This window comes from Rhinopithecus roxellana, chromosome 8 (genome assembly GCF_007565055.1).
Source record: "Rhinopithecus roxellana isolate Shanxi Qingling chromosome 8, ASM756505v1, whole genome shotgun sequence".
Classification (NCBI taxonomy): domain Eukaryota; kingdom Metazoa; phylum Chordata; class Mammalia; order Primates; family Cercopithecidae; genus Rhinopithecus; species Rhinopithecus roxellana.
Window position 1 is genome coordinate 107,612,840 of NC_044556.1, and position 21,887 is coordinate 107,634,726.

At 41.3% G+C, this 21,887-nt stretch overlaps 2 protein-coding genes across 20 annotated transcripts in view; one reads left to right on the forward strand and one right to left on the reverse strand.

The window, feature by feature from the left end:
• The window catches only part of CEP170 (centrosomal protein 170), a 137,524-nt gene extending 123,354 nt beyond the window's left edge, over positions 1–14,170 (reverse strand). For 10 of the 11 annotated variants that reach the window (XM_010353263.2, XM_010353262.2, XM_010353261.2 and 7 more), the window contains exon 1: positions 13,381–14,170. The gene's annotated coding sequence lies outside the window, so the exon portion shown is untranslated. Of the gene's footprint in view, positions 1–12,695; positions 13,255–13,380 lie in introns of those variants that run through there. The other variant, XM_010353255.2, reaches the window with a different exon arrangement.
• A 176-nt stretch (positions 14,171–14,346) lies between these two features.
• Positions 14,347–21,887, forward strand: part of SDCCAG8 (serologically defined colon cancer antigen 8) — a 253,354-nt gene continuing 245,813 nt past the window's right edge. For 8 of the 9 annotated variants that reach the window (XR_004058745.1, XR_004058746.1, XR_004058747.1 and 5 more), the window contains exon 1: positions 14,353–14,581. Coding sequence is in view for 5 of the 9 variants with exons in the window: in XM_030935738.1 (XP_030791598.1) it covers positions 14,515–14,581 (67 nt within the window). In the remaining 4 variants the exon portion in view is untranslated. Of the gene's footprint in view, positions 14,582–21,887 lie in introns of all 9 variants that reach the window. The other variant, XM_030935740.1, reaches the window with a different exon arrangement.

Below are 21,887 nucleotides of genomic sequence, written 5' to 3' on the forward strand. Positions count from 1 at the left end.
TCAGGAGTTTGAGACTAGTCTGACAACATGGAGAAACCCTGTCTCTACTAAAAATACAAAAATTAGCCAGAAGTGCTGGCGGGCGCCTGTGATCCCAGCTAATGGGGTGGTTGAAGCAGGAGAATCCCTTGAACCTGGGACGCAGAGGTTGCAGTGAGCCGAGACGGCGGCATTGCACTCCAGCCTGGGCGACAAGAGCAAAACTCCGTCTCATTAAAAAAACAAACAACCAAAAAAAAAAAACCCCAAAAAACAAAAGTATATTTTCTAATCTCTCCAATAGACTCCTTCAGCTTGGACTGCATGGGCTGACAAGACGGGAGGGTAGGAGGAGTGGGCTATGAGGTTGACTAGGAAGATCAAAAAGAAAGAAACAGAAAAGATATTAGAGCACAGGAAAAGCACAATGTACTGATTTAGAACGCAGACTGGAGGAGGAGACTACAAATTGGGCCCAAGCACAAGAGAGTCCAACATTAGAAATCTTAGTGGCAAGAGCAGACATCTGAGAAGTAGATGAAAGCAAATGGTTGTCAACACAGCATTCTTTGATGAACGATTCTTACCCGTCATCTTATTATATTTGAAGGGCAGGGGATGTTAATTTGGAATCAACCCAATATCCACTAGGAAAAGGTGCCAGATTCTAGTGATGAGTTATGTTTTTTTTTTTTTGAGACGAAGTCTCGCTGTGTCGCCCAGGCTGGAGTGCAGTGGCGCGATCTCAGCTCACTGCAAGCTCCGCCTCCCGGGTTCCCGCCATTCTCCTGCCTCAGCCTCCAAGTAGCTGGGACTACAGGCGCTGCCACCACGCCCGGCTAATTTTTGTAATTTTAGTAGAGACGGGGTTTCACCGTGTTAGCCAGGATGGTCTCCATCTCTTGACCTCGTGATTCACCTGCCTCAGCCTCCCAAAGGACTGGGATTAACGGCGTGAGCCACTGCGCCCAGCCAATGAGTTATGTTCTAAATGTTACTGATAGTAAACACTAGACCTGCTTCTGCTAGATACCAAACGGTCCCATCCCCTTGTCCCCAGGGTATGGTACCCTCCCTAAAGCTCTAAATTTTACTTTAATTACCTTTCACCAAGTTGGATTCTATTTGTTCCTACCTCTCCAATTTATAAATTTTGAATTTTTTTTCCCCCTCCGAGGTGGAGTTTTGCTCTGTCACCCAGGCTGGAGTGCAGTGGCACCATCTCGGCTCACTGCAACCTCCCCCTCCCGCGTTCAAGGGATTCTCCTACCTCAGCCTCCCAAGTAGCTGAGATTACAGGCATGCGCCACCACGCCCGGTTAATTTTGTATTGTTAGTAGAGACGGGGTTTCTCCATGTTGGTCAGGCTGGTCTCGAACTCCCAACCTCAGGTGATCCGCCTGCCAAGGCCTCCCAAACTGCTAGGATTACAGGCATGAGCCACTATGCCCGGCCCTCAATTTTGAATTATTGATTCTTTATAGTAGATCCTTAACATTGCGGAATTTGTTGTACACCACTTAGAATCATAGGGTAAAGGCTAAGCGAGGTGGCTCATGCCTATCATCTCAGTGCTTTGGGAGGCCGAGACAGGAGGATCGCTTGAGCCCAGGAGTTTGGGGTTGCAGTAGGCTACGATTACGCCACTGCACTCCAGCCTGGGCGACAGAGTGAGAGGGAGGGAGTGAGAAAGGAAGGAAGGAGTCATAGGGTAAAACTTCAAGCAAGGGCTCTTATTTTTTACTAAATGGCCCAACATATAATTCCTTATGTAGGTAAAGAAGGGTAGGGGGATAGTGGAAGTGGAATGTAGTAAGATATAAAATTTAGAACAAATAATTTACTCCTGGATTAGATACTAAAGGGTAGAACCTCTGGATTAGAGAAACAACATAAGCTTCCCTAAATAGCTCTTTAGCTTTAAAAACAAAAACAAAATTCAACTTACCATTCGGATTTATTTATTTATTTATTTATTTATTTATTTATTTATTTGAGATGGAGTCTTGCTCTGTCACCCAGGCTGGAGTGCAGTGGGGTGATCTCGGCTTACTGCAACCTCCGCCTCCCAGGTTCAAGCGATTCTCCTGCCTCAGCCTCCCAAATAGCTGGGACTACAGCTGCGTGCCACCAGGCCCGGCTTATTTTTGTATTTTTTTAAAGTAGAGACAGGGTTTCACCATGATGGCGAGGCTGGTCTCGAACTCCTGACCTCATGATCCGCCTGCCTCGGCCTCCCAAAGTATTGGGACTACAGGCAGGAGACACCACGCTCGGCCATCATTCCTCTTTAAAAGTAGACACCACACACGCGCGCGCGCGCGCCCTACCCCCAAAAGGAATAACTCAATATCATCTGTGTCAATGTAGTTAGCTAGCTGTTTAGAGAAACACCTACTTCACCAAAACTACTGGAGTGAAAAACAGAATGTTCATTTTTTAACTGTGTTTTTTAATATAACAGTGATAGGTTGGAAAATATTTCAATAGTACATTCAGAAAATGTAAAACTGAAACATAATTAGCCTCAATTAATTTAAGAGCACTTTAGTCAGACACACACAAATACTAATATCTGCAATTTACTTTGAAATGCATCAAAATACAAGATACACTGATAAATGCAATGATGAATAAACGGCTAGGTATGTGATAAAACTGGTATTGTGTTACTGGTAGAATCAACATGGTGAGTATATGAGTGGTCACTGTCAAATTCTTTCAACTTTCCTGTATATTTGAGAATTTCCATTTTAAAAAAAGAAAAAATCTAAAATAACCACCCCACCAAAACAGAGAGCTCCTTGCATCTCACACTCACCCTCAAAAATGTATCTCCCAATTTAATTCTAGTGAAAAGAGGAAATTAAAAAACAAATAGTTTAGAAAGTAAAACCTTTGGGCCAGGCGTCGTGGCTCACGCTTGTAATCCCAGCACTTTGGGAGTCTTGGGCAGGCAGATAGCTTGAGCTCAGGAACTTGAGACCAGCCTGGGCAACACGGTGAAACCCCATCTTTACCAAAAATACAAAAAAATTAACTGCGCATGGGGGCGCGTGCCCTGTATTCCCAATTACTTGGGGGACTCAGGCAGGAGGATCGCTCGAGCCCAAGAGATCGAGGCTGCAGTGAGCCGAGATCCTCTCACTGCACTGTAGTCTGGAGGACAAAGTGAAACAAAAGAAAAAAAAGATAGTAAAAAGAAAAAAGAAAAAAAAAAGAAAGTAAAAACTCTGGGGAGTTATACAATAAACTGACACAGCAGACTATATGTGACTAAATACATTCTAAAAAAAATTATCAATTAACACATTTGTATGTAAAAATTCAAATCACAAACACGACAGGCATGAATTTAATAAAATTTTGGGTAGTGAGATTATTTCATAAGAAAAAGGAAATGAGAAATTTGATTACACACCTGTTAAAATCTTTGTTGGGTAAAAATAACAAATTTAAAAGGCAATGACAATCTGGGAAAAAATTTTTACAGTATCTATTACACAAAAGCTGTTACAAGTGAGGGTAGCAGGGTGATACAACAGAAGTATGGTGATCCTAGAATCTGTCACAAGTGGATATAATGATGAACAATCCTTCAGAAAAACAAGCAAAAGGAACACACACAAGCAATTCAGATCGGAAATACAATGGCCAATAAGCGTATTTTTAAAAAATGTTAAGTATTACCGGTAAGAGAAATTTAAATAAGGTTTTTTTTGGTTGTTGTTTATCAAAGTGGCAAAACTGTCCAGATTGGGTGGCTCATGCCTGTAATCCCACCACTTTGGGAGGCTGAGACAGGAAGACTGCTAGAGCCCAGGAGTCCGAGACCGGCCTAGGCAATACAATGAGACCTTGTCTCTATGGAAAATAAAAAAATCTTGGCCAGTGCGGTGGGTGGCTCAGACCCGTAATGCCAGCACTTTGGGAGGCTGAGGTGAGCAGATCACGAGGTCAGGAGTTCGAGACCAGCCTGACCAACATGGTGAAACCCCGTCTCTACTAAAAATACAAAAATTAGCCAGGTGTGGTGATGTGGTGGTGTGTGTCTGTAATCCAAGCTACTCAGGTGGCTGAAGCAGGAGAATCGCTTGAACCTGGGAGGCAGAAGTTGCAGTGAGCCGAGATCGCACCATTGCAATCTAGCCTGGGAGACAGAGCGAGACTCCGTCTCAAATAAAATAAAATAAAATAAAATAACTTAGATGGGCATGGCGACCCATGCCTACAGTCCCAGCTACCTGGGAGGCTGAGTGGGTAGGACCCCTTGAGTACAGTAGGTAAAGGCTGTAGCAAACCATGATCATACCACTCCACTCTAGCCTGGGCAACAGAGCGGGACCTTGCCTCAAAAAAAAGAAAAAAGAAAGCAAATTTTAAAAAAGATATGCAATATTCAGCACTGATGAAGGGTTGAAGGAACACACATAGTTTCATATGCCAGTGGTAGAAGAATAAACTGATATAAACTGGAGGTGGTAATTTTATTGAAGTTAGGAAAAGTTTAATTAGTAGAATTCTGCATTTGTATCTGCATTGTATTTTAACCATAATTTGTTGAAATCAAAGAAAAACATTGATTTGCACAGAAATTCAGAGTTAGAAATGTCCATTACAGTGTTGTTTACTTTTTTTTTTTTTTGAGACAGAGTCTCTCTCTGCTGCCCAGGCTGGACTACAGTGGAGCAATCTCAGCTCACTGCAACCTGTGCCTCCTGGATTCAAGCAACTCTCCTGCCTCAGCCTTCCGAGTAGCTGGGATTACAGGTGTGTACCACCAAGCCCAGCTAATTTTTGTATTTTTAGTAGAGATGGGGTTTCCCCATGTTGGCCAGGCTGGTTTTGAACTCTTGACCTCAAGTGATCTGCCGGTCTTGGCCTCCCAAAGTGCTGGGATACAGGCATAAGCCACTGCGCCCGGCCTGTTGTTTACAATTTCAAAAATGCAATTTTAAAAATACCTTTAATTTTCATAAATTGTATGTAAGTAGATGATATGTTTCAGAAGACAGATTCTATACCACCATTAAAAGTTGGAGCCAAAAAGTTTAACTTCATGATAAAATGTTACCAAATTAAACCAGAATAGACAAGATTACATAACACGGGTTACTGGCTAGTGGGATTATAATAGTACTTAATGGTAGAAAATCTTGTTTTCTAAATTTTCTGCCATGTATTAGGATTAGATTTTTAATATAAAAAAGTATTAAAAAATAAAAGGGCCTTCAATATGCAATGCATTATGTGCATTTCTTTTTATCCAAGGAGAAGTATGTAATGATCAACCACAGCAAATCATATTATATAAGGTTTGCAAGATACCTAAATGTTGTGCAGTTATAGCCCCGCTGCCTCCAAAAGCTGACTGCAGAAAGTCCTGTATTTGCGATGCTCCTTTTTCACCAAAATAAGTATTTTGCACTTAATCCCTATTATCATCAAGGGGACTCATTTCCCCTACCCTCCTGTTTCCTCAAATCAGTTTCTAGCTGGCTGCCAACCGTTCAAAACCCCTAACCAGTCCCTAAGCTTTGAATTTGCACTTTTTCTATTCCGTGTAACATGTGACAAACCAGTACTCAGTTGAACACCTTCCAGAAAAAAGTTAGTTAAAAGAAGAAAGTCTTCCTGGCTGGCCTAGGGAAAAAAATGTAAGCAAGTCTTTTAAATTGCTTACTTTTCTACCTAAAGTCTCTTTATTTGGACACTGTTTAGAATTAAAGGATGAATTCAGGATTGGGGAAAAAAGTTATTATCTTAAAACTTGGTTTTTTGTTTTTTTTTTTGAGATGGAGTCTCACCTTGTTGCTCAGGCTGGAGTACGGTGATGTAATCTTGGCTCACTGCACCTCCTTCTCTTGGGCTCAAGCGATTCTCCTTCCTCAGCCTCCTGAGTAGCTGGGATTACAGGCCTGCGCCACCACCCCTGGCTAATTTTTGTATTTTTGGTAGAGACAGGGTTTCACCATGTTGGCCAGGCCGGTCTCGAACTCCTGACCTTAGGTGTTCCACCCGCCTCGGCCTCCCCAAGTGCTGAGATTACAGGTGTGAGTCACTGAGCCCGGCCCGGTTGTTTTTATCCTCTTTCTAGCATCAAGCCCTTTTCTCTACCCTCAAGAATATTATAAAATGATGTGCAAAACTGCCTACGGGGATAGAATGCATAGGAAGTAAAAAACCATTCCTACAGACTCAAAATGAAAAATATTTTTATTTGCCAACATGGTTCTTCAAATCTAACACCATCAAGTTGGTACCACACTTGGGGCAGTAAGGGAAGGAGACCCCTACCTGCAATGATACCTTTCATTTGGCTGTTACATCCACCTCACTTGGCTACCACAACAAAGCTCTGAGGCAGTTGGCCTATCACTAGCTTCCTGAAAAATTCTTCCCATGCAACAGCATCGCTTCTCCTGTTCAAACATCAGAGGCAGCAGCAGCGGCCATACCCATCCACGCAGGAAACAGCATTGGCCTCTTTATGAGTAAAACTTTGTTCAGGGCTTTAGATTTCATAGTTTCCAGGGGAGAATAACTGTGAACATTCATGTTGATAAACCAGATGGAAGAAAGGAAATTGCTTTCTCAGAGACCATTCAGAAAGAAAGAGGATACTGCCTGATTTCTTAGGAAGTATTCAGGTAATTAAAGGTGATATAGGTCACTCCTTATCTCTAAAAATACTTCCTTTACTTGGCTTGTGGGACAATATACTCTTCAGTTTCCTCACACCTCACTGGCCACTTTTCAATCCTCCTCGATGGCACCTTCTCTTTTGCTCAGCTTTCCATGTGGAAAGTACCAATTCTCAATTCCCAACTCTCTTCTCCATCTAACTCCCTACCCAAGAGATCCCTTTAAGTCTACTGGTGATGCTTAACATTTAACTATCTTCAGTCCAAACCTCTCCTCTGAATTCTTGACTCATATCTCCAACTGCCTACCTGAGGTGTCCACTTGGGTGTTTAACAGACACTTCAAACTTAACATGTCCAAAATGTTTGACTCTTTAAAGCCAGAACCTAATAATTTTCACTAATGCCACTACTGTTGCTCTACTCTAAACCATTAACGTCTCTTAAACCAGATCATTCCAATCATTTCCTTGCTTATCTCATGGTTCCCAGTGGCTTAAAGAATACCCAGAGCCATTCTTTAAAAATATAACCCAACTTTTTGGCTTTGCTCAAAATCCTCCAATGAACACTCATAGTACTTAAAATCAACAAATAAAATCTCTGTGCAACCTCATTTCCTCCTATAAGCACCTTTTCCTCACTCACCTTCAGCCACGGTGTTCTCCAAATTCACTTATCCCGTTCCTGCCTCAAAACCACTGCACCGGAGTAGAATACTCTCCACTCAGATACCTACGGGCTTGCTTCCTTACCTAATGCAAGCTCTCTGCTAAATGTCACCTCAGAAAGAGGGATTCCCTAACCACTCTAAGACAGTTCTCAAGGTGTAGCATAGTGGATAAAGAGGCTATTTTTTTGTGTCATATAGGGGACACAAAATATATATTTATATTTGCTTGAGGTGAAGAAAAATTCATGGCCAGGCATGGTGGTTCATGCCTGTAATACCAGAACTTTGGGAGGCTGAGGGAAGAGGATCACTTAAGCTCAGGAGTTCAAGACCAGCCTTGGCAACATAGTGAGACCTCATCTCTACAAGAAATTAGCTGGGCATGGTGGCGCACACTTGTAGTCCCAGCTACTCAACAGGCTGAGGTGGGAGGATCGCTTAAGCCCAGCAGGTCGAGGCTGCAATGAGCTGTGATCCTGCCACTGCATCCCAGCCTGGGTGACAGAACAAGACTCTGTCTCAAAAAAAAAAAAAAAAAAAAGTCACTGAAGAATACATAAGAAATAATAAAAATAGCTACTCACTGGATTGGGAAAAGTGGTAACTCAGCAGATAAGATGTAGGGTGAAGAGGTTTTTCATATTATTTCTTTTCAACTATTTGAAAACTACCTGAATGAACACTTGAAAATAAATTTAAAAGAGCAGTCCTCCATCACTATCTCTTTACCTTGATTAATTTTTCTTCATCGCATCTATCCTTACGTGACTTTATATCATAAAAGAATTATCTATATCCTCCATTATATTGTAAACTTCATCTAACTCCTTTACTACTGGAGGATATAATGGTTTTCTCTTTAATTTAAAAAACAAAACAAGGTCAGGTGCCGTGGCTCACAACTGTAATCCCAGCACTTTGTGAGGCCTAGGCAGTGGATCATGAGGTCAGGAGATCAAGATCATCCTGGCTAACATGCTGAAACCTTGTCTTTACTAAAATACAAAAAATTAGCCAGGCATGCCTGTAGTCCCAGCTACTCGGGAGGCTGAGGCAGGGGAATAGCGTGAATCCAGGAGGCGGACGTTGTAGTAAGCCGAGACTGCCCCACTGCACTCCAGCCTGGAGACAGAGCAAGACTCCATCTCAAAAACACAAAAACAAATACAAACAAACAAAAAACCCCAAAAAACAAACAAACAAAAGCCATCCAAATGGTTCTCATTATTTTTGTGTCACCTTTCTTCCCAGCATCTTTTATTTATGTAACATGTATTCTATTTATAAATGTGCATGGCTTCGTCCTTGGCTATATTAAGTATATGGCCAGGATGAAGACATAAGAGTTTGGCCTGTTAAATTTATAAATGTCAAAAAGCCAGGAAGGAAAGCTAATCCCTTGGATGAACGAACCATGATTCAAGAAGATCCCAAGTTTTAACTATGGCTACGTTCACGGAGATGAAATTCAATAGGGTGCAATGGTAAAATACTGCTTTAAAAACATCATCGGTGTGTATATACACAATGGGAGAGATCTAGCTACATGTAAAAATGTTGATTTATGTTGACTACATCAGTGGTTTCCAGACCAATTTTCTAGAAAACAAAGTAAGAATCAACATAAGGCTGCCAACTTTTTATTGGTTAATTAGGAACACTAAAAGAAAACAAAACCCCACAACCAACATCAAAAGAAACTCAACACCTATCATTAACAGGTGTTACTCCCACTATCATTTAATAAAGGCCATTTATGAATATTAGAAAAGGAGAATAAAATCTCAAAAAATAATCCCTTGAATTACATAACTATAACTTGAAAAGCCATATAACGTTTCTCTCTCTCTCTGTTTTTTTGCTTTGAATTAGCAGAGATTACTGTTGTTAAAGAGTTGATACAATTTTAGACTTTAAACACAAGTGTATGGCTTGAAATAAGAAAAGGGACAATTTCACTGCACTCTGCATTCAGACCCTAACTGCAGAATTAAGTATGGCAACAAGATCAGAACACAAAGAATAGCACTGACAGAACTGATTGAATCCAACTGAGAGATGTGAGGGATGGCAAAGGAAACCACATGAAGTTGGAGGTGTTGTTAACATTTAGACAAGAGAAAATCTAGTTAATATACTGAGAAAAACCTTACTTCATCTTACTCCTAAAGACTGAATTGCAACCAATGGGAAGAAGTTATATAGTAAAAGCAGCTACTAGCTCAATTTAAGTAAGATCTTCCTATTACACGTTTTGGAAGCTAAACAGGCTTTTCTATGTCCAGGGAAGGGTTTGTGGAGAAGTTGGACCCAATAACATCTCAGAGATATTAGTAGTGGGTGGCACATTGTATGAGCTGACTTCTAAAGTTCCCCTGAATTCTAAAATTGTATGAACCAGAGTAAGGAAACAAGTGGTACTCTTTAACTTACTAAGATGAGTAGAAAGAATTTTGGCTTTAGCCAGAAAGACAAAGGTTCAATTATAGGCCCTATCAGTTAGGAATGTGTAACACAGAGGCAAAGTTATTCACTAACTTTATGCTTCAAATTTTTTCAATGTGTAAAATACCTTAATTTAGAAATTTGTTGCATAAATTAAATACACACATCACAGACACATACACTTCCTGGCACTTAGGAGATGCTCAATATTTGGTAGGTATTATTCAACTATTCAATAAATATTGTGTTTCAAAGGGTAATATTTTCTATATCATTTATTAATTATGGATATACCTAAAAAATGACTTGTTCTCTGCTATGTGTCATTTGTTTTTCAGACCTCAACAATGCATGCTTGGGATTCTTTTCCACTTCTACACTTTGTCGCAATCCCTGTTTGTACGTAAGTAGATTTTATGAGGTTTTCTTTAACTTTGCTTTTGCTGTTTTGTTTCTGCACCTTTATTTGATACAAAAGTGGGCTTTACCAGTAACACACATTGGCTATGTCACTGGCTTTGGCTACAACATTCCTGCTAAACTGTACAATATATCCAGTTTAATCAACCAGACTACCAGACAGATGTTTTTTATCTCTCACAATGGCTAACTCACTGCTGAACAATCCTTCATGAAATATTTGAGTAAGTAAATCAAAACCTAGGATATGTGATTAGAAATTTTGGTTATTAATGAGATAAAGATGGTCTGATATTTCTTCCCATCAAAAGTATCCCATTTCTTAATGAAACAGATCAACATTGAATGCTCCAGTCAATATTATCTACTCACCAAGCATTCTTCAAATGGCATGTAACTGCTCTTTTGTTATACTTCCAGAATAATTTGCAACTGTACAGATATTTTAGTTAGCAATTAAATATCAAGTTGTCTGTCAGATACTTAGTTGAAAAGTACACTGCTTAACATCCCAGTGTTTGGGACAGATAAGAAAGAAAAGTCTTTACATATTAATGAGTATAGAAAAAATATTTTTCAGGAATAGAATTTTGTGGAATAAAAAAACATTCTGACAAAAAAACTTAAGCATATACAATATTTAGTACTAGATGAGCATTACCTAATTGCAATCAGATACAATAATAAAACTAGTTCTTTTTTTCAGTAGATAAAAAGGGACAAGAAACTGATACTTAGAACAAATCAAACACATCGCGAAGCACAGAATTTTAAAAAGTACCATAGCAGCATTAATATGCAGAATGTATGCCACGGTTTACAGTATAAATTTCACTATTCTAATGTTAAAATAGGGAACAGGCAGATTATTTCCATACAAAATAATCTCAGAACACAATGAAATTTATCAGTAAAATACATTTAAAGCATGATTGAATATAATTCCACGTACTGAAATTTAGTTACAGATTTTTTTAAGTTGAAATTTAAGATAAATAATAAATCCTTTAAAGAAGTCTATTAAAATGCAATGTAAAATTAAACGATTAAAATTATAAGGCAATAAAAGAGCACTTTATGGCAAAATCAACCCAATAAAAAACAAAGTTAATATATCTTAAAATGTAAATTCTAGTTTAAGTTGAAAGTAATCACTAATAACTCATTAATGATTACAACTCATTAACTGTGGCAAAATAAACATCATAGGTTCTTGTTATGCGGAAATTTTATTTTTAACACAGCCTATAGAGTTGATCATCATATTATTATAAAATACTACTGATTTTCAAGAAATAATACTAAAACCTACCATTAAGTAGTAGGGAAAACACTGCAACACTTCGTTTTTATGAAAAGCACATGTTAGGACATCTTTCCTCATTTAGTAAGTTACTTTATACAACTAAAGGTCCATTTCAGGAGAATTACTACTTTTACATCACAAAGGCAAGAACTGATCAATAACTGTGAGAATCAAGTGCAGTGATAGTCACAGCCTACTCAAGGAGAGCGTAAAGAAGCTTTCTATACATTTTCACAGGGTAAAAGGGCTAGGCGGACACAGGAAGGATCACTCTGCAGAACGGACCTTGAGTTTCATTTGGCTCTGCCTTCCATTAACAGTCTGCCTTGGGCAGACAAGTCAGTTAACTTTCTGAGTTTTAGTGTCTTCCTCTGTCAAGTGCACTTGGGCTCTTCCGTGTTATCTACAAAGTTAGGAAGAGCTAAAGGCAGCCCTAGTTTTACTTTTTAAAAAATAATGACAGAAAAATACGTAACTTGCTATTCATCAGTGTATTGTTTCCAGAGCTGAATTCCTAAGCCTCTGAAGCATACCCAGTTAGGGTTATACCAGTGAAGATCCAGATACTATAGTCAAAATGTCACTCTCTCCTCTCCCATTATTCCTCCACCTGCTCCTCCCCATCCTGCTTTATCCTCTCTTCTGGTGTGTTTTAAGAAGCAACGCCAGCAAACGGCTCTATGCATTGTAAACTTGAGGATGAAATCGTTTTAAAAGATGCATTTTCAATCAAATGTATCATCTGCTTCGCCAAATTCCTCCCAAATGGCTGAATTTTCATTAAGAGAATAAAAATGAGATAACTTCGGAAACAGAAATGAACTGAGCCAGTTGTTTTGTTTGTTTTACTTGCTTAAAAAATAAAACGGAAAGATGTATCTATTCCCTCAGGAACATAAATGCATTACCCGCCCATTGAAAAAACAATTCTGCTGGTTCATTTCCCTGACACAACAGCTTCGTTGTCAGGCCCTCTCCAGCCCAGGCTCCAACGTCACCTAGTAATTTCATATTGATCACCTTGGCAATGCTTGGACTCCAGCAGGCATAGTCCCTGTCTCCCTTACATTCCTCAAAAATAAATTAAATAAATAAATAAAACTCTACAAAACACCACCGAACAGCGATTCTGTGACTTAGTATACAAATCCCACGTCTTCCCGCCCTGTGTTAGGCAGCTGCAAATGTTATTTTTTCATCGCTTGCATAAAATGGAAGCGAAACGTACCAAAACCCTATATTTGAATCCTAGGACAATGAAGCCGACAGGAAGCCACTCTCTCCTCCCCCGGGTTTACTACGGAGCCAGAGCCTCCGCGGGGTGCAGTCGCCTGGCAGGGTGCATGACACCGCGTCTTCCACGCCCTCCCAACGCGTCCAAAAGGCTCCTCGCTTGACCTCGCCAACCGCCTCACACCTCAAAACCAACCACACAAAAGGGATCGGCCCGCGGAACTGCTCCAATCGGGGAAAAATCCCTTCCCCAGCGACAGCGCAGCCATTCCCTCCAATGCTCCGCCCGCACCCCTCGCAAACTGCTACGGCGGAAGGGGGAGGGCTGCACAAAGCCAGGCGAAAGCTGAAAATGATTCAAGGCACTTAGGGGACGCGGAGGCGGCAGCAAGGGGCTCGGGAAAGCCGGGGGGCCGCAGGACTGGAGCACCCGAGGGCGGCGGGTGGGGATGGGAAGGGTGGTCCCGTCCAGCCCCCGGTCCTGGGCGGGCAGAGGGTGGGGGTGGCGGCGCCGCGCGGAGCATCCGGGAAGCGCTCCCTTCGCGGTCCAGCCCCGCAGCCCCGCACCCCCGCCCCGCGGCGGGCCGCGCCCGAGTCCTCGCTGCAAACCGGAGGAGCAGGACGTGGAAAAGCAGCTGCGGCTGCGGCGCCTACACCCAGCAGCCGATCGCATCACTTACCCCTCACAGTGGCGAGAGGGACCGGACGGGGGAGGCGGGGCGCGTCGCGTCCCGTGAGTCTCTCGCACGCCGTCCTCCCCCCACCTCGTCGTCGTCGTCGCCGCTGTTGTCGTCGCTGCCGCTGCGGTCGAGCTCCGGGGCCCTCAGCTCCGCTGGGCAATAACGTTATTCCACACACGCCCCACACATAGCGGTAACGGCAAAGAGCGGCTGCCTAGTGCGCAGGCGCCTCGGGAAAGGGCGAGGAGCCGGACCCTATCCCCTCCTCCTGCCCAGTTCCAACGATTCCTTACTGCGCAGGCGCCAGACACAGACAATGAAAAGGGGTTGTGCGAGGGTCTCACCCACACGTTTTTCCAGCTTGCCCACTGCGCAGGCGTGCCCCGAAAGACCAGCTAGAACAATGAAGTGGACCTCGGAGTTAGGTGGGACCGCAACCAACAAGGACTACAGTTCCCAGCGGGCAGAGCGCCAACTCCAAGTGGAGGTCCGGTTACTGGGCATGCTAGGAGTTGTAGTGTCGGCCGCCTTTACAATCTAGGCTGTTTGTCGGATTTAGAGCTTCTATTTCTTGAGGATTTATTCGACCGTTTATAAAAATATCGCAACCGAAGCAGGGTTCAGAGGTTCCTCTCTGCGTCCTTGAGTAACCTAGGGATCAACTGCTGCATATTAGCAAATTTGGAAGCGTCAAGGCCTTCAGTGAGCCCTTCCTGTCATTTGGGGTGGTCCAGGCGGCAGAAGAGTGGGATGGAGGCGGGACTAAACCAGGCTGGGCAGGAGGAAAAGGGCGGGGCCTGCAAGCCTGTCTCTTGGCAACAGGCTCTGGCAGCCCAACCGTCCGAGCTAGCGCCTGGTGCGCAGTGGTCTCTGGGAATTGTAGTGTAGCTGGAAGGCTCTCAGGATTGTCGAGCTTGGAGGCTCTGAACGTGAGGACTACAACTCCCGAGGTCCAACGCGAGGGCCAGTGGGTGGGAAGAGCCCCCACGAGCTTCGTGCGGGATTCTAGGCTCCCCTGTGACAGCCGCGGCAGGAAGCAGGCGGGCGCTCGCCGGCCACAGGCCTGCTGTTTTTCGGAAGGGAGAAAGCTGGACATTTTCCCACGTAACTCCCAGCTCTGGGCCTAGAGTGTGCATGGCGAAGTCCCCGGAGAACTCTACCCTGGAGGAGATTCTGGGGCAGTATCAACGGAGTCTCCGGGGTGAGTTGCTCCAAACCTCTGTCCCTAGCCCCGAGGTGTCCAGGGCCTAGTGGGCGGGAGCAGACCAGGTGCGTTTCCTAACACCTGGGTTCTGCCCCATCCAGGCTACAGAGGAGCAAGATGGATGTTTGCTGTGGTCTTCTGAGGAGGATGAAGTAGTTTGATTTAGTTTTTACAGTTAAGCAACGATGTTTCCTCAGATTCCCTTAGTTACCTGAATCAACTCCTTGATCTCGGCATCTTTCTCAACCAGCGACAGCAGAGACTCCTGCATAGCTCTATGCCATTTTTGCCCAGTTCCCATACTTTGCTGTTTAATCCAATAAAAGTCTGATGCACAGTTTTTACACATTTAAATTACGGCATAGTGGATTGAATGTGATTTACAGGATCCGTGGGGGGAAACACTAATAATTATTTTAATCACAACAGCCCCCATTTAATTGGTCTAGGCTATTTGCATATAGTAAATCATCTGCAGCTTACAACAGTCGTATGAATATTTTACACATGGGGAAATCGAAGCTCAGAGAGGTTGAATTACAGGCCAGAGCCCACACAGCTGGTTAGTTGCAGAAACAGGTATTATCAGGCTTGTTCGCCTTCAGAGCCTATCTAATCAAGCCATGATTACTATTATCAAAACCTTATTAATTCAGATTGTCTTACCATATTACCCTATGAGCAAGTATCTGTACAAGTCATGTCTGTATTAATTTTCTTTTAAGCTCTGTTGAACTTAATGTCTGTACTTTTAGATGGCGCTGTCACCTTGGACAGTATATATGACATCTAGAAATTTCGATTCTGTTATAATGGAAGTTATGGAATTGTCCATAGGGTTATTGTGGGGAGCAAATGAAATAATCCCATAAAGCAGCGATTTAAATAATCCCTTAAATCCCATTTAAGACTCCTTAAAATGTTTACCTATAGTAAGAAATAAATTTTATATGGGACATATGTGTACATATAAAAAGTTTCAGTGAAGAATTTTTATTCTACTAAATGTAATAAACTCTGCTTTCTATTCTGTTGCATTTTCATAGCCCTCTAAGTCATGACTGTTTACGACATTTAGAATACTAAGTTATGAAGCATATGTTGTTCTGCATAATATGCCTACTATGTGTCAGTGCCTCCTACTATGTGTTAAGCATACCAGGTGCTAGGCAGGCAGTAAGGAACAAGACAAAGTTCCTATCACCATGGAACTTCTAGATTATTTGGGGAGAAAGACAACAAAAATTATAGATTACTATGATAGAAAATAAGGGTAAAGATCACTGCTTATTTGACAAGCACTCATTAAATGTTAGTTGTTATTTATACTTGTTACTTAGAGCAAAGTGAAGGTTTTTCAATATTAGAAAGTTTATCTTTCCATGACTCTAGATTTTATATGGGTTACTATGCATTGTTACATCTGTCAATTGTGTTACAAACTGTCAACATTCTCAGTATTCAAACTGCAGGAGTAAAAAAATTGGTTTTAATGAACACGTTCCTCAACCTACTGATGTTTCAAGAGCTGTTAGATACAAAATAAACACTTCTAACTTTTCATTTGGAAGCAAGAAAAATACTGTGCACAATGATATGAGTAATTTTAATTTTTAAGATTGGCAAACATTTTTTGTTTTCATTGAAAGTTTTTTCTGATGCTTCTCTTCCTTTGACCTTATTTTAAGTCTTTATATAATTGTTGGAGGCTATTTAACATTAGGCATTTTAACGCAGTAGAAGGGTTCATTTTAAATTAATGTTATAGTAATATGTTTAATACTAGTGGTACTGCTTTCAATAATTACAGAATGAAGAGTTTCATTCAAGGATAATACATTTTAAAATTAGTTTGAAATAAAATTTAAATTTAGTGTGATAACAATATAAGGTAGTGGAAACGTTTCACCAAGAGTGAATGCAAGGGTTAGAAAAAGTTAAACAACTTTTAAAAAATATATAGTCATAATTTTAACAGTGAATCGAGAAATGTAGCCTGAAATGTTTATGGGCTTTTCAGGACATATCATTTATTTAGTAGCACTTTTATTTTTGTATGTTAGCTTGTATAACAGCTTCTGGAAGGAAACAAAACAGAATTAACCCTGAACTTAAGTACAGTCAGAAGTTCTTCACAAATATAAATTGCCGTTTTTGAGTAGTGTAATGTCATTTATTTATTTATTTATTTAGAGATGGAGTCTCGCTCTGTCATCCAGACTGGAGTGCAGTGGTGCCATCTTGGCTCACTGCAGCCTCTGCCTCCTAGTGGTTCAAGCAACTCTCCTGCCTCAGCCTCCCAAGTAGCTGGGATTACGGGCATGCACCACCATGCCCGTATTTTGTATTTTTAGTAGAGACTGGGTTTCACCATGTTGGTCAGGCTGCTCTGGAACTCCTGACCTCAAGTGATCTGCCCACTATAGCCTCCCAAAGTCTGGGATTACAGGTGTGAGCCACCGTGCCCGGCCGATAATTCCCTTTAAAGTAAAATATTCTGTTTCTTAATAAACAATGCTGGAGTTATGTGGAAAATCCTTATTTTGAGTGTGCCTAATAATTGAAGAATTGTATTACTATGTACTAAGATAAAATGCAGTTTAAAGTTCTATGCCTTAATTTGTTTTGGTTTTGTTGGTTTGTTTGGTTTTGTCTACCCACCATTACTTCCCCAAAATGCCTTGCATAGTTGATGATTAATGGAAACCTAGTAAACAGTCTTGGTCTTTCCTCACCGGTTATTCCTCTGGCTTGTAAGTAACTGCACGTGCGGTCACTGCTAATATCCCTTCATTGATATTCAGCTAGGAAGTAGCTGCGTAAAAATGCAAAACGCTTTTTCTATTTTCCATGATCATTCTTCCATTTAAAAAAAAATCTTTTCCTTATTTCTTTAATGTTGGTACTATTATGGCATATCAAGAATTTGAAGTTCTAATGTGAAAACTGACTCAGCGTTTACTTTCTTGTTTTTAAAATGCGGTCGGGCGCGGTGGCTCACGCCTGTAATCCCAGCACTTTGGGAGGCTGAGGCGGGTGGATCACCTGATGTCCGGAGTTCAAGACGAGCCTGAGCATATGGAGAAACCCTGTCTCTACTAAAAATGCAAAATTAGCCGGGTGTGGTGGCGGGCACCTGTAATCCCAGCTACTCGCGAGGCTGAGGCAGGAGAATCGCTTGAACCTGAGAGGCGGAGGTTGCGGTGGGCGGAGGTTGCGCCACTGCACTCCAGCCTGGGCAACAAGAGTGAAACTCTCAAAAAAAAAAAAGAAAAAAAAAAGATCTTTTCCTCATTTCTTTAATTTTGGTACCATTATGGTGTATCAAGAATTTGAAGTTGTAATGTGAAAACTGAGTCAGCATTTACTTTCTTGCTTTTAAAAGGAGATCCTTGCCTCATTTTGACCCTGGTGATCTTGGAGCAGCTCCATGTTCACCTTTCATCCATTCCCTTAACGCTTTTCAGTGATTTGCTCTTTGAGTTCTCTAAAGATATCTCTTGCTTTGGGTCACCTATGCCCCTTTACAAGAAATTGAAGACGTTTAATGATTCTTCTTCAAAACGAGAGTTCTGGCAGAAAAACCAGAAGGTTTTGTTGCTCCCACAGATCTGTTGTATTATTCCTACATAGTAAATGGTCTGAAAGTTTCCAGTGTGGTTAAAAGTGTATATATACTGGGTATCCTGGGAACCGCAGAATTTAATCTAGAACTGGGAGTGATTTGGGAGGTCTCTTGGCAGTATGGTTAGGTGCTCATTTACTCTATGGGTAGTTATAATTCAACACCCACAGAATGGCCGAGAACTACATTTGTAAGTGGGCAAGATAGCACATGCCCCTTCTCTAAATTCAATACATCATTGTATAAAGTCAAGAGGTATGAAATAAACTATTTCATAGCCAAGAAAGGGCGAAAAAAGCCACAATCACAGGCAATCCAGGCTCTATTTTAAGTACTGCACACTTGAGTGAAAGGAGAAAAATTGCTAGAAATGCAGTATCCTAGCCTTAATAGCGGAATCATGTCTCATCGCTTGCTGCAGCATTAGGAATAGATAACGGTTTTATCAACAACACCTATATACACGACTCACCTATTCGCCTAATTCCTAGCCACCTTTGGTTGGGTGAGTATAAGGAAAAATGAAACAGACTTCTTGTATGACAGGAACTCATAATTTTTTATATACATTTTGCGTTTTGGTTTTACCCTTTCAACATTTTGGTGTTTCAGCCTTTAGATAAACTTATGGCAAGAATGTGGTGGAGTCAGAGGAGAGGATGTAGAACTAGGCAGGTCACTGAACTTACTTTTGCTTTGCTGACAACCATCTGTGTAACCTTAGGCAAGTGAAAGCAATTGTTCTTGGATTCCCATTTCCTCATCTGTAAGATGAAAAGTTTGGACTGGATGTGAGAATTATTGCCATTAGGTGCCAAGCAAATGATCAAAAGGTATGATGGAGTCAGTGGAAGACATTAGAGAAAAGATAAGGCTTATGGCCAAATTGGGTAGTTTCTGCTTTTTCTCAAAACATTTCAGTTTCTTTCTTGCTCCCTCCTTATTTGCTTCCTTTTTTTTCTTTCTCTTTTTCCCTCTTTTCCTCCCTCTTTTCTTCCAAGAAGGAAGCCAAGCGAAACATACCCAGAGCCCGACTCCCCTTTAGACACCACTCTCTGACCCTTTGATCATTAATGTTCCTTCCATCAGCACTTGGTTGGATCAGATGAATGACAAGGGCTATGTTTTTGTCTTATGGAAATGAGAGTAAGGAGTTGAACCAGGTACACAGAAAGTGAGCGGATGAATATGGAAGAGAATATACAATCTCGGGGATGGGCTTTGTCTTTATGAATTGATGTAGTTAAGGAAAACCAAAGATAAGGTTGACTTTCTATGTTTTTCTTGTATGTGATTAGCACATCTTTCCAAATCTTGCAAAGTGGCTCACGATTGTAGAAGAGCTGTGTTAGTCTTACTGGCCAACAATTTGGTCAGTGTATTCGCCAGCAGTGATATCATCTGGCTGTCTTAAGAAAACGTGTGTAACTCAAATAAATGTTCGTGTTTTCTCATAAAACTTGTATTTCTTTTTTCTTCTTTTTTGTTTTTCTCAAATGTTTTCTGGATTTTTAAATATTGTTTGCCATAAACACTATATATGAATATATACACATAAACATGAGGGGTTTTTTGCCAATAAAATTCAAATTACACATATTTATTTTTTGTTTTATATAATCATGTGGCTTTTCTCTCTCTCTCTCTTTTTTTTTTTATCTCGGCTTGCCACAACCTCCATCTCCCGGTTTCAAGCGATTCTCCCGCCTCAGCCTCCCCAGTAGCTGGGTTACAGGCACGTGCCAACACACTCGGCTAGTTTTGTATTTTTAGTAGAGACGGGGTTTCTCCATGTTGGTCAGGCTGGTCTCGAAGCTTCCAACCTCAGGTGATCCGCCTGCCTTGGCCTCCCAAAGTGCTGGGATTATAGGCATGAGCCACAGTGTCCGGCTTTTTTTTCTTTTGAGACAGGGTCTTATTCTGTTGCCCAGGCTGGAGTGCAGTGACGTGATCTTGGTTCACTGCAACTTCTGCCTCCTGAGTTCAAGCGATTCTCCTGCCTCAGCCTCCCAAGTAGCTGTGATTACAGGTGCCACCACCACGCCTGGCTAATTTTTTTTGTTTTTAGTAGACACAGGGTTTCACCATGTTGCCCAGGCTGGTCTCGAACTTCTGGCCTCAAGTGATCCACCTGTCTTGTCCTCCCAAAGTGCTGGGATTACAGGCGTGAGCCATCGTACCTGGCCTCATGTGGCTTTTCTTAGTACTTTTAACTTTATGATCTTTTATTTTACTAGAACTTATATTTTGCTAGAACTTAAAAGTACAATCTCAAGTTTTCTTTCCTACTACTGATGAGATAAAATCGGCAAAAGACAGGATTTAGCAACCAGAAAAGAAATGAATGTTCTACAAGTAAATAGTTATCCCTGGAATAATCTAAATCAAAGCTATGTTTCAGTGTTAGGAGATTATAAGGGTACTTTTGCATGTTCTTTGTCAGAAATAGGAATAGGGTAAGTTTTTTTCAAACTGTTGAGATATGGGGAGCAATAATATTCTCTCTTGGGGTGTTTAAAGACATCCCAAGACATTGCCAGTTTGTGCTAAGGTTTTCACCGTTCTACTTGATGATAACTCTTCTCAGAGTCCCAAAGTAGACAGGGTAGCTAGAAATGCCCTTGTGCACTGCCTAAAGCAACCCTGATGATGGCGGAACTTCAAAAAAGCCCACTGGATACTTAAAGGGATGGCCTGAGGGCAAATATTGCTTTTAGGCCCTGAAACAAAATTAAGCTAAATATGAACTCTGAGCTCTTGCTTCTGATGGATATAACATCTATTCCTGACACCGGATCAGATGTGTCCCATCACGGCACTGTCAGTCTCAGGCTGTGTCCTCCCTACCAGCACTCCTGTGGCAGAATAGCTCACTGTCATGCTCATTTTCCATCAAGAGGCGGCAATACTTACAATGTAGTAGTGGTCAGTGTGATAGCAAGTCTCCCCTCAACACTGAAAACTCTTGTTTTATTGATCTTGTTTCATTGACTTGAAAAGTGTCTTGTTTAATTGATCTCGTTTTATTGATTTTTTTTTTTTTTTATTGTCACAATTGGGGGTGGAGATGAGTGCTGCTGGCCTCTAGTAGGCAGAAGCCAGGGATGCTATTAAACTGGCACAACACAGCCCCTTCCAACGGAGAATTATCAGGTCCAAAATGTCAATAATGCTGAGGTTGAGAAATCATGATCTAGAAGTACAGGTTTTGCTCGTAGACCTTGCTCTGCAAGAATCCTACTTTACAGTAATTACAAGTAAGGATATACAGATTGTATTTGCTGGTGATTTTGCCTATGTTCTTTGCCAGTCTGGCTAGGTTTACTTCTTTTATCAGTGGAAAGTGACAGGTGCATCAGTCCTCCCCGTTGGTGCCAAAGAAATATCAGGTGTATCCCTCAGAATGCATATAGCCAATCTCCTGGATTTGCCACCACGCATATATCTTTAATGATCTTCCAGATGTTGCTTTCTTAAGATGTTTACATTCTTTATCCGATTATCTTTTACTCCTGGCGCCAACCACTTTAGCATATTTTCAGTTATCAGAATCTTAGGATAGTATTTTCTTTGAGATTTAAACAAAAAAAATTCTACATAGTACTTGTAATCTCTTTCACAATTGTAATTGCCTTTCACAAAGCTGGCTTTGTCTGATTTTTCGCTTCTGCTGTTTGT